Raw genomic sequence first — 13,490 nt, forward strand, 5'->3', positions numbered from 1 at the left:
GCGATCAGGCGGAGAAGGCGGGGACAGAGGCGCTGTGAGGCGGCCACTGTCACCCGGGTGTCGCGGCGGTGGAGGTTCCACCGGAGGAAGGTCGCCGTCGTCGAGGAGGATTTAACCACAGAAGAACATTTATCTTGTCCTCGACAAATGATGACCCGTCCAATGTTTGCGTGAAGAAGATTTAAGTTGCCTTGCTGAATTTCCGCCTTTTACCGCTCCTAAAAATGGCGAACGAATCCCCAGCCAAGAGCCTGGTGGACATCGACCTGGCGGCGCTGCGGGTGAGTTCCAATCTCTGGCCGGCGTCGGGGCTTGTTTAGCGGGCTCAAAGAGAACCGCTAACCGGGCTCCTCTTTGTCTCGTCTCCGCCGCGGTGTCAGGCCGGGCATTGCCGGCTCGCGCATCAAACACACCCTCGCGCGGTGTCCGCCGTGTTCGCCACCATAACGGAGCGCTTGTTTCCTCACACAGGACCCCGCCGGCATCTTCGAGCTGGTGGAAGTGGTGGGGAATGGCACCTATGGACAAGTTTATAAGGTTAGTATGTATATTTATGGATGTGTTTATTGATTGATGTCCGTGTGGGAGCACAGGCATGCCTTTCAAAGGTCCATCCTATTGATGCTCAGCTGGCCTGCTTGTCACATCCATTATTTATTTATCTGCTCCAAGAAAAAGGAGGGCTGGTCCCTTCTCCTCCTCCTCATCCCCCCTGACATCTACACCTCCTCCTCCTCCTTCTCCTCCTCCTCTTCCTCATCCCCCTGACATCTACACCTCCTCCTCCTCTTCCTCATCCCCTTGACATCTACACCTCCTCCTGCTCCTCGTCCTCTTCCTCATCCCCCTGACATCTACACCTCCTCCTCCTCCTCCTCCTCCTCCTTCTCCTCCTCCTCTTCTTCCTCATCCCCCTGACATCTACACCTCCTCCTCCTCCTCCTCCTCCTTCTCCTCCTCCTCTTCTTCCTCATCCCCCTGACATCTACACCTCCTCCTGCTCCTCATCCTCATCCCCCTGACATCTACACCTCCTCCTCCTCCTCCTCCTCCTCCTCTTCTTCCTCATTCCCTTGACATCTACACCTCCTGCTCCTCGTCCTCTTCCTCATCCCCCTGACAACTACACCTTCTCCTCCTCCTGCTCCTCATCCTCAACCCCATTGACATCTACACCTCCTCCTGCTCCTCCTCCTCATCCTCACCCCCCTGACATCTACGCCCCAGTTAGCTGCGGCGTGCACATGTTGGCGAGGGCCTCCATTGCATGGATTTGAAGAGATTCCATCCCCGTGACAGGCTTCAGCGCCATTGGATGGGCAGCGTTTGTGCATTTGTGCACGCCACTGCCTACCCGGGCCTTCTTTCCTGTCGCTGGAATGGTTCTCTGTGCTGCATGGGGGGGGATAGGTCCGTCCAACACACACACACACACACACACACACACACACACACACACACACACACACACTCTTGTATTTCTTACCTTCTTGAGACCTCCAAAAAACGCCTCCCTCTTTAGGAGCAGCCTTTCTAGATATATAAAGAAGTGTATTTCCAACATTAATAATATATACATACTATGCACATTGAAAAAAAGCTTGTTGTGAAAAATGAGTTGGAATTTCACAACAAAAAGGTCACAATTTCACAAGAAAAAAGTAGAATGTTGGCAGTATTATAATAAAAGTCCTCGTTTTACTCAACGCAAGTCAACGTTTGTGCAATATTATGATAAAAGTTGGAATTTTACGCAATAATAAAAGCTAGAAATATTACATAAAGAGTCATAATTTTATTAGACAAAATGTCAACATTTTATAAGAAAGCTTTAAAATGTTGGCAATATTATAATAATAATCTGTTTTTACTTGGCAAACTGATGATAAAAGTCATCATTTTACAAAAAAAATGTCACTGTCTTACAATGACAACAAAAAAAGGCAATATTGTGATAAAAGTCAGAATTTTACATGAAAAATGTCACCATTTTGCATAACCTACTCAGTGGCCTAGTGGTTAGTGTCCGTCCTGTGATGGGTAGGTTGTGAGTTCAAACCCCGGCCGAGTCATACCAAAGACTATAAAAATGGGAGCCATTACCTCCCTGCTTGGAACTCAGCCTCAAGGGTTGGAATTGGGGGTGAAATCACCACAAATGATTCCTGGGCGCGGCACCGCTGCTGCTCACTGCTCCCCTCACTTCCCAGGGGGTGATCAAGGGGATGAGTCAAATGCAGAGGACAGATTTCACCACACCTAGTGTGTGTGTGTGACAATTATTGGTTCTTTAACTTTAACTTTAGTGAGCTCCGCTAAAAGTAGTTCCTCTAAGATAGCGCTGTTAATAACTATCTTGCTGTTAATATTCAGGTCACGACATGGAAATGGAGTAATTTGTTATGTTTTTAGAGGGTTTTATGGATGCAATAGAATACTGCCATTATCTGCACTGTTAGCCGCCTCCTACTTGCCATATTTTACGACTTAGAAAGCATAATTTGTTTGTGAATGATAAGCAGAATTCCCAAAATCGTGTTGTTCTCCTTTAAGGCTCCGCTACCCTCATTGCTTCGCCTTTTGTACGCCGCACGTTTCCTGTGTTGGTTTGTGGTAATATTAGGCCGGGTTGTGCTGAAAATATTCATTTCCGCTCGGGGTTTCATAAAGTGTCTCTGACTCTGACTGAGTTGTGGCCCTTCTTTTTGTAGAATACAACAAGAAGTGTTCTTTTGGAGCCTCGGTACTGTCTGCTGTCCTAATAAACAGCTAAACACACACCTGTTCACTGATGGATCGACAGGATTGTCGCTCCTGTGCTGTGTTAGCGTGTAAGGGGCCACACATTGTTCCTTGAGAGGGGACCTGCGGTGGTGTATATCAATAGCTGTGCTATTGTGTGCTTAGCTGTTGTGTAGCTGCAAGCCCCTAGCAGCCTATAACCTAGCATGTTTACCTTTTGTAAATGACTTTATTAAAATAGAAACACTTTTGTATTTATTGGAGGACTTTAAGATGTTAACTGTCTGTCCAGCTCTGCACAAGTAAACACTCTGCTTGTATCGCACATTATATCACACACAAGTAAACACTCTGCTTGTATCGCACATTATATCACACACAAGTAAACACTCTGCTTGTATCACTCATGATATCACACACAAGTAAACAGTCTGTATCACACATTATATCACACACAAGTAAACACTGCAGGAATGCTTGTATCACACATGATATCACACACAAGTAAACACGCTGCAGGACTGCTTGTATCGCCCATGATAGCACACACAAGTAAACACGCTGCAGGACTGCTTGTATTGCACATGATATCACACACAAGTAAACACGCTGCAGGACTGCTTGTATCGCCCATGATATCACACACAGGTAAACACGCTGCAGGACTGCTTGTATCGCACATGATAGCACACACAAGTAAACACGCTGCAGGACTGCTTGTATCACACATGATATCACACACAAGTAAACATGCTGCAGGACTGCTTGTATCGCACAATATATCACACACAAGTAAACACGCTGCAGGACTGCTTGTATCACACATGATATCACACACAAGTAAACACGCTGCAGGACTGCTTGTATCGCACATGATATCACACACAAGTAAACCCACTGCTGGATTCCTTGTATCACACATGATACCACACACATGTAAACACGCTGCAGGACTGCTTGTATCGCACATGATATCACACACGAGTAAACACGCTGCAGGACTGCTTGTATCGCACATGATATCACACACGAGTAAACACGCTGCAGGACTGCTTGTATCACACATGATATCACACACATGTAAACACGCTGCAGGACTGCTTGTATCGCACATGATATCACACACGAGTAAACACGCTGCAGGACTGCTTGTATCGCACATGATATCACACACAAGTAAACACGCTGCAGGACAGCTTGTATCGCACATGATATCACACACAAGTAAACACGCTGCAGGACTGCTTGTATCGCACATGATATCACACACAAGTAAACATGTTTTTGCATGTATCAGAGAGTTTAAATGCAAGGCGTATGTTTTGTAGTTAATGTCATAGCAGTATGGGATGGTTACACTGCAATAATCCACAAGTCGGTCCTGCAGAGAACCGAGGTCAGTGTCATGTGGTTCTGGAGCCAGAAGAAGACTGGACATTTTGACTTTAGTTCCCGATGAGTGGATGAATCACAGGCGTCCTCGCACTCAGCTGACCCACAAAGGTCTTCTCACCTGCACGTGCTCGCTCCCACATCACTTAGTCATGGCCCGGGCCCAGGGCAGGTGGGGGCCCAGGGCGGGTGGGGGCCCAGGGCAGGTGGGGGCCCAGGGCAGGTGGGGGCCCAGGGCGGGTGGGCCCCCACCCACCCGCCCCCACCCAGGGCGGGTGGGGGCCCAGGGCAGACCCGGATGGAAAAGTAAATATGAGGGGAAAGAAAGTGGAAATTAGAGGATGCATGATGTCATCATCATCATCATCATCACAGCAGACAGCAGGAGAGTTCTCACTTGGACTCTTTCCTGACAACCACATCTGATCTGAGCACACAGGAAGTACCTCAACTTTTTATGGTGGCACCAATCATGTTTGTAGGGACTTTGATGGCACTTTGCTCCTGACAAAGTCACTTTTAAACCACCTACTACTTCTTTATCAACACTATTACGTTGTGGAATGTGATACATGACATCTATTACATTGTTGTATGTGATACATGACATCTATTACATTGTTGTATGTGATACATGACATCTATTACATTGTTGTATGTGATACATGACATCTATTACATTGTTGTATGTGATACATGACATCTATTACATTGTTGTATGTGATACATGACATCTATTACATTGTTGTATGTGATACATGACATCTATTACATTGTTGTATGTGATACATGACATCTATTACATTGTTGTATGTGATACATGACATCTATTACATTGTTGTATGTGATACATGACATCTATTACATTGTTGTATGTGATACATGACATCTATTACATTGTTGTATGTGATACATGACATCTATGACATTGTTGTATGTGATACATGATATCTATTATGTTGTTGTATGTGATACATAACAAATACACTATTGTAGTACTTCCACATGATGTTAAATAGTAGACATATAGTTGCAGTGGTAAAAGAAGTGAGCACATTGTTAGTGCCTATAAACTACAAAGTAGAGACTAGCTGGCAGCTGATCTTCCTGCCATTCCCTGGCGACCACGCAGGAAGTAGAACACAGCGACAGGAAGTGAGTCGCTCTGACCTTTACAGTTGCCGTGGCCTTTGTCCAGGGTGCCATCAACAGGAAGTGTTGCTTTGTGCACCACTATTAGCTTAGCCTTTAGCCTCACGTGTCAGCTCCTGGTCCACCAGACCACTTGGAAAAACTCTCCTTCCAGAATCTTCTCTAGTGCCATAATGTTTGAAACCTTCTCTAGTGCCATGGTGAACATGTTTTTAAAAATAATAATGAATCAAAACGTCACTGTGGAGTTATTGAGTTTGTTCAGCTGATTGGAGAGCTAGCTTGCGCAGCTAGTGGGTCCATGACCATGACTTCTGTTTTGTTTGATCATCCGTTTTACTGCCCTGTTATACACACCGTTTGGAAACAATTAAGGGATGTAAATAAATATTTTTGCGTAAATAAGTGATTTCACAACATATATATATATATATATGTATACATATATACATTATGAAGTCACTTATTTACGCAGAAATAAATATTTCTGTATATATATATATCTATATATATATATATATAAATATAATTTTATATATGTATATGTATATATATATATATAAATATAATTTTATATATATATATATATATATATATATATATATATATATATATATATATATATATATATATATATATATATATATATATAATGTGTGTGTATATATGTATGTATGTATACTGGTGCGCTCTAATTCCAAAAATACGTTCTGTGTTGTATTTGTTTTGAAGAAATGAAAAACTTCAAATTGGCCTTGCAGGCTTTGATTCTTCAGTGTGCGGCCCTCAGTGGCCAAGGTTTGGACCCCCTGACCTGAATACTGCGAGTACCCAAAGCTAAAGTCCAGATGGAAAGTTGGCCCAGTGTGAACGCGGCCCTTCAGTAACCTGAGTGGAATGTGTGCTCTGGCTTTTCTACATTTCCCAAATAACAGGAAGTTGTATCTCTACGGTCGTGCTTCTCCAAAATAAAACCATCTCGTTATCTTGGACCGCTTCCCCCACCCTTGGATCAGAGATTGCATCATCCTAAAGGATCGGCGATCAAGCCTTTGTTTATCCCAACGTGATGAGTCAGCAATTCTTTGCTGGAATAATCCTGTCATGCTCATAGTATTTTATTTGGAACTGTATTTGTGGCAAGCTTTTTATTTGGCCAATAAAAGTGTTTACTGAGACCAAGGCTAAAATGTTGCGGCCCTCGTTCCAAAGACGGCGTGACTTCCCGGGAATGTAGCGTGTACCTTTGTGCATGTTAGTAAATATTAATTGTTTTCGACGATACAATCTATTTTTATCGCCACATTTAGAAAAAAATAGCCGATTATGACAGCTACTGTCCGGTTGTTATCTTGTTTAATCATCATTTTGGAGTACATGTTACAATTGCAAGTCCAAGTCCTTATGACATTTGTGTATACTTTATGGCAGTGTTTCTTTAACATAGGGCCGCGAGAGGGACGCCCCAAAATATCTCTTTTCAGCTGTGGTCCTTATGGGTATTTGGTTGTAATACACCTTTCCACTTGTGGCAGTAATGACAATATCAAGCCAACAAAAGTAAAGTCATTGAAATGTTTCTTTAAGCGCCAAAATTATGATTAAAGTGGTGAAGCTGTATTTTAAGGTTTATTGAAGAAACCTAGTCTTTAATATTTATTGTTAATTTAGTTCGTTTTTAGTCCCTTCTTTTGATGTATATCAAATCAAATCAAATCAAGTTTATTTATAAAGCACATTTCAAATTTACCACAGGGGTAGCCAAAGTGCTGTACAATGGACAGGTTCAAAGATAATACGAGGACCGAGCAAACAACACAACACAAACAGAACATGATAAAAAATGAATAAATAAAACATAAAAACATAAAAACAGGTTTCTTTTTGTAATCAGTCTGACCTAAGCCTGGACAATGATGAACACGTGATTTAATATCTCTGACAAGGTTTATCCTGCAAAACGGAAACTAGGTTAAATATCATTATTGGGTAGGATTAAAATCCAAGATTACTAATTAAGTTGTAATATTTGAGTGGGACCCGGTCTCCTGTGTAGTGGAAAAGTCCGGCCGTGAGGTAAAAAAGCTTGGGAACCCCTGCTTTATGGTCTTTTGACGAGTGCCTTCAGAGAGACAAGAAGTGGGATAACTTTTTAGAAAAGAAGTGGGATAACTTCCGAGATAAAATGTGGGCTAACTTCTGAGATAAGAAGGGCACTAACGGGCAGAGTTTCCAGCCCCCTCGCCAAGCACCCCCCCCCCCCCCCCCCCCCCCCCCGCATGACTTGTTAAAGCCAGCGTCTAGTCCTGCTCTTTAATGACAGTTGTTGCTCTGTCTGAGCTGGTGGAGGAAGTGTTATGTGTTTGTGTGTGTGTGTGTGTGTGTGTGCTGTAGGCGGGGGGCTACAGTACGTGTGGCCATCTGGAGCAGAGAAAAGCAAGCGGGGGGGGGGGGGCGGGTTGTTTGTCCCAAAGACTCCCAGTCAGTGCATGAATCCAAAGCGATGCTCACATAGCTAAATAAATCTAGTTTATTTAGCTCTGTGAGCTTGTTTAAAGGCCTACTGAAATGAGATGTTCTTATTTAAACGGGGATAGCAGGTCCATTCTATGTGTCACACTTCATCATTTTGCGATATTGCCATATTTTTGCTGAAAGGATTTAGTAGAGAACATCCACGATAAAGTTTGCAACTTTGGGTCGCTAATAAAAAAGCCTTGCCTGTACCGGAAGTAGCAGACGTTGTGCGCGTGACGTCACGGGTTGTGGAGCTCCTCACATCTGAACATTGTTTACAATCATGGCCACCAGCAGTAAGAGCAATTCGCACCGAGAAAGCGACAATTTCCCCATTAATTTGAGCGAGGATGAAAGATTTGTGGATGAGGTTATTGATAATGAAGGACTAGAAAATAAATAAATAAAATACAAGCGACGACTCGGGGCGGCGGCAGTTTGAGCGTTTCTGATGTAATTGGACACATTTACTAGGATAATTCTGGAATATCCCTTATCTGTTTATTGTTTTAATAGTGTTTTAGTGAGATTGTAAAGTCGGATGGCTGCGGTGAACACGCCAGTGTCTCAGAGAGAAGCCGAGGAGCCAAGCTCACTGCTGCCTTTTAAACAGCTACTGCAGGAGGATGCATAATCCACTGATGTCTCCGGTAAGATATATATCACAATTTTCCCATCCAAAAACATGCTGGTTGACGTAGAGAAAGATGTTCGCTTGACCGCTCTGTGTTAAAGCTTCACAACAAACAAAGAAACACGGGCTGGGTCTCGGTGCTAAAGACAGCTGCAACACACCACTTTCCACCAACAGCATTCTTCTTTACACTCTCCATTATTAAATGAACAAATTGCAAAAGATTCAGCAACACAGATGTCCAAATTACTGTGTAATTATGCGATGAAAAGAGACGACTTTTAGCCATAAGTGGTGCTGGGCTGATATGTCCCCTCCAACCAATAACGTCACACACACACGTCATCATAAGCGTCATCATTTCGCGAGGTTTTCAACAAGAAACTCCGCAAGAAACTTAAAATTGTAATTTAGTAAACTAAACCGGCTGTATTGGCATGTATTGCAATGTTAATATTTCATCAATGATTTATAAACTATCAGACTGTGCGGTCGGTATTAGTGGGTCTCAGTAGACCTTTAATTGTTTTAGTTATATTGTACAACTTAGAAACGTTGCTTAGAGAGATTAATTAAGAATCTAAATGAGTAAAAACGCTGTGGATGGCTAGAAGACGGCTTGGCACTTCTACTTCTGGTTGAAAGCACAAAACATAAGGGATTCCCATTCACCCAGCAGCTCCTACAGTAAACAAACTCATCCAGAGGATGGCGCCATAGCTCAAACAATAACACACCTTTTCAGTGTCGTTGCTTGTGTTTTGTGAAAACTGTTTGCTTTATGGCCGCCAACGAAGAAAAATACATTAATTAGACGCACCGTTTCATAATCCGCAGGGTTCCAAGTTTAGGAAAAAAGTCGATGGCAAGTGGACTGATCGTTAACATAGACGATGACTAGTGGACCGATTGTTAAGATAGTCGATGACTCGTGGACCGATTGTTAAGATAGTCGATGACTAGGGGACCGATCGTTGAGATAGTCGATGACGAATCAACCGATCTTTAAGATAGTCAATGATGAGTCGACCGATCGTTAAGATTGTCCACTGGTCTATGACTAGTGGACCGATCGTTAAGATAGTCGATGACTGGTGGACTGATCGTTAAGCTAGTCGTTGACTCGTGGACCGATTGTTAAGATGGTCGATGACTAGGGGACCGATCGTTAAGATAGTCGATGACTCATGGACCGATCTTTAAGATAGTCAATGATGAGTCGATTGACCGTTAAGATAGTCGCTGACGAGTCGACATATCGTTAAGATTGTCATTGACTATTAGACCGATCGTTAAGGTAGTCGTTGACTCGTGGACCGATCATTAAGATAGTCGACAAGTGGACCGATTGTTAAGATAGTCGATGACAAGTGGACCGATTGTTAAGATAGTCGATGACTAGTCGACTGATCGTTAAGATAGTCGATGAATAGTGGACCAACTTGTCTAATTTGAGCTCTAATAATGACGGCTGTAATAAAAGGGTGAGGGTGATTTATTGTTTGTGCTATGGCGCCATCTTTTGGATGAACTCCCTCATTGCAGGTGCTCAAGTTTTTAACCCAAACTGAGAGGGCCATTCCATCTTCTAGCCGTCCATAGCGTTTTTACTCGTATGGATTCTTCATTCATCACTCCAAGCAACGTTTGTAAGTTTTACAATATAACTACAACAATTTTCACTTACTAAAGCGTCCCATGTGTGATGTCTGTAGGAGGGTTTTCATGCAAAGTTGTACGCGCTATCGTGATGTAATGAAGCTAGCGTCGTTAGCATTAGCTAATATGCTCACATGTTTTTCAGGAGTCTGTTATTAACTTACAATGGCATTCCTTTTGTGTTGTTTCACTTTTGTGAATTTAAAAAGTTATTGAGTCTGTTTAGCTAATTGGAGAGCTAGCTTGCACAGCTAGTGGGTCCAAGACCATGACTTCTGTTTTGCTTGATCAGCCGTTTTACTGCCCTGTTACAGACACTGTTTGGAAACAATTAAGGTGTGTAAATAAATATTTCTGTGTAAATAACTCATTTCACAGCGTACATATCTGTGACTTATAGTCGGGTGCGGCTTACATATGGAAGGATATAGTTTCCTTCTGTTGCCCCCGCGACCCGACCTCGGATAAGCGGAAGATGATGGATGGATGGATGGATAGTTTCCTTCTAAAATTGTGGGTGTTGCTTATAAACCGGTGCACTCTATAGTCTGGAAAACACGTGTGTGTCTATTTCCAATCTTTAATTGTGGTTCTACTAAAATGGATTATTGATGCATCCTCAGCTCATCTTTGAGAGCATGCATATTTCCACCAAGAAGTGAAAAGGAGGCCACAAATATGTTCAAGTGTGGAAAACAACTTCCTGTATACCCCTCTGGTTGCCATAGCAACACAGCGTCCCAAATAGTCTTCCTGCTCGCACTCTGCAGGCTCAGCCGACTGGCGTCCTCATTATTAGTAGCTTTGTTTTCATCGGCTTTAGGGGGGAAAAAAAATACAATCGGGGTTGGCGGTCACATGACCAGCCATCCTGCCGCCTGATTGGCTGGCGGCCACAAGCCTGGAGCAGCTGAGCGGGATGCAGGCTTCCCATTGGAGCAGAGCCTCTCAGACACTTCCTCCTGTAGCCGGGCAGACTCAGGACCACTGCTGTCATGGCGGGAAGAGTCAAGACGCTCTTCTCACCCTGTCCGGTGTTGTCATGGCGACCACACACACCTCAACATTGTCCTCATTCTGACTGATGGTCAAGTTTCCTATTTCCTCTAAATGTTCTGTACGTTCCTGCGTTTAAAACACCAAACTGCTTGGCTTGATGAGGTGAAACATGAAAACTAATTCAAATTAAATCACGAGCCCGCTAACCAAAGGCTCTTTTTTATTTATGGTCCGTCTCACTTCCTGTCCCTCACTTCTAATGTGTCCTGTCTGAAGTTGTCCATGAAATGTCAGCTACGGAAGCTCAGGTGTACCTCGCCCCGTCCTTTCTTGTGAAAGACTGAGCATTTTTTGGGAAGCTGTTTTTATACCCAATCATGGCACCCACCTGTTCCCAATTAGCCTGCACACCTGTGGGATGTTCCAAATAAGCGTATGATGAGCATTCCTCAACTTTATCAGTATTTATTGCCACCTTTCCCAACTTCTTTGTCACATGTTGCAGCCATGAAATTCTAAAGTTAATGATTATTTGCAGAAAAAAATGTTTATGAGTTTGAACATGAAATATGTTGTCTTTGTAGCATATTCAACTGAATATGGCTTGAAAAGGATTTGCAAATCTTTGTATTCTGTTTATATTTACATCTAACACCATTTCCCAACTCATATGGAAACGGGGTTTGTACATTTGACTTTTTATCTCATCTTTACTTTCATCTCAGTTTAGACTTATCTCATATGTTGTACTTTTTTCCATAGTTTTGAATTTTAATTGAAAATGTATGACTTTATCTCATTTTGACTTTTGTCTCAATTATAACTATCTTATCATTTAGACTTTTTTTGCATATCTATGACTTATTAATTATGACATGTTATGTTATGTTATGTTATAATTCAGACTTTTTATCTCACAATTCTGACTCTGTAGCTGAGTTTTTCTTTCATCATTTTGACTTTTTTAATTGTTGATATCATGTTTGAGTGTCCTCCATGGAACTTGGAGCAGGAGTTATGTTCCCAATATTTGAATACACTAAATGTGTGTGAGTGTGCTTCAAAAAGTTGACTTCCTGTCGGAGTGAGTGAGGCGACGTCACTTCTGTCCACTTGATCACTTTACAAAGTGCAGCATAACAATCCTGGGATTTAGCCCCGCCCCCTTCCTCTCTGGGTTAGACAGGGCTATTTTTAGCTGAACTATGGGTCAGTGTGCTGGGGGGGGCACTCACGCCTCACAATGCAAACGCCAGTCAGGTCCTCGTGGTCATTCTGCCGAAATGACAAAATTGACCCAGAAGACATCAAAGCACCGTGTGGAGCACATGCTAATGTACACATGCTAACGAGCTAGCTCCCTTAAAGAGTAACATATGTTTATGTCAGTACTCCTCAAATAGTGATCTATCAGTATCATGCTTTATCAGTACCATACTGTATCATGCTTTATCAGTATCATGCAGTATCGCACTTCAACCCCACTTTGAAAAGTTGTGCACCACTAAACCTTTCATCCTCACTTCCTCATTTTGGTTTATGATCAAATGTTGTTTTACTCATTGTTTTCTTGTAGTCTTTTATAAATTGTTGTCTTGTAAAATTTTAGAATATATTTCCATATATTAGCCACACCGTACTATAAGTCGCAGATATATACATTGTGAAATGACTTATTTACACAGAAATATTCTGTAAATGTTTATTTACATACATGAATTGTTTCCAAACGGTGTTTGTAACAGGGCAGTAAAACGGCTGATCAAACAAAACAGTAGTCATGGGCATGGACCCACTAGCTGCGCAAGCTAGCTCTCCAATCAGCTAAACAGTCTCAATAACTCCTTAGTGACGTTTTGGTGAATTTACTGAAGAATTTGTGAAACTAAAAGTAATTGTGAGTAAATAATGCTAACACAGACACTCGTAAACATGATAGCATATTTGCTAATTCTAATGAGGCTAGGTTCATTAGATCACGGTAGCCTGTACAAATATGAATGGAAACACTCCTACAGACATCACACATGGGACGTTATAGTAAGTAAGAAGTGTTTTAGTTATATTGTAAAACTTTCAAAAAACGCTGCTTGGAGTGATGAATGAAGAAACTTCTTGAGCAGAAACACTGTGGACGGTTTTACTTGCGGTTCAAAGCAGAACCAGGAAGTTGTCGGGCGTATATCATAGCAATTTGTTCAATGCTAAACATCATGGCCATTAGCGGAGAAAACTCCATAAATTAGCCTCAGCGTTCTAGAAGCCGCAGGGATCAAAGCGTAGGGAAAAAAAGTAGTGGCTTGTAGTCGTGAACATACAATGTTAAAATGGGCAAAAGGTGAGCGGCTGTATGGCGAGGGAAGATGCTACTGTCCACGCACATTTGCTAATCCTG

At 42.4% G+C, this 13,490-nt stretch overlaps 1 protein-coding gene across 7 annotated transcripts in view; it reads left to right on the top strand.

Moving 5' to 3' along the window:
• map4k4 (mitogen-activated protein kinase kinase kinase kinase 4) overlaps positions 1-13,490 on the top strand; it is a 97,408-nt gene continuing 83,918 nt past the window's right edge. For 4 of the 7 annotated variants that reach the window (XM_061918234.1, XM_061918235.1, XM_061918238.1 and 1 more), the window contains exons 1-2: positions 6-281; positions 472-537. In XM_061918234.1, coding sequence (XP_061774218.1) covers positions 225-281; positions 472-537 — 123 coding nt within the window. In that variant the 5' untranslated portion in view covers positions 6-224. Of the gene's footprint in view, positions 282-471; positions 538-13,490 lie in introns of all 7 variants that reach the window. The other 3 variants (XM_061918237.1, XR_009809224.1, XM_061918239.1) reach the window with 3 other exon arrangements.

Source organism: Nerophis ophidion, linkage group LG13 (genome assembly GCF_033978795.1).
Source record: "Nerophis ophidion isolate RoL-2023_Sa linkage group LG13, RoL_Noph_v1.0, whole genome shotgun sequence".
Classification (NCBI taxonomy): Eukaryota; Metazoa; Chordata; class Actinopteri; order Syngnathiformes; family Syngnathidae; genus Nerophis; species Nerophis ophidion.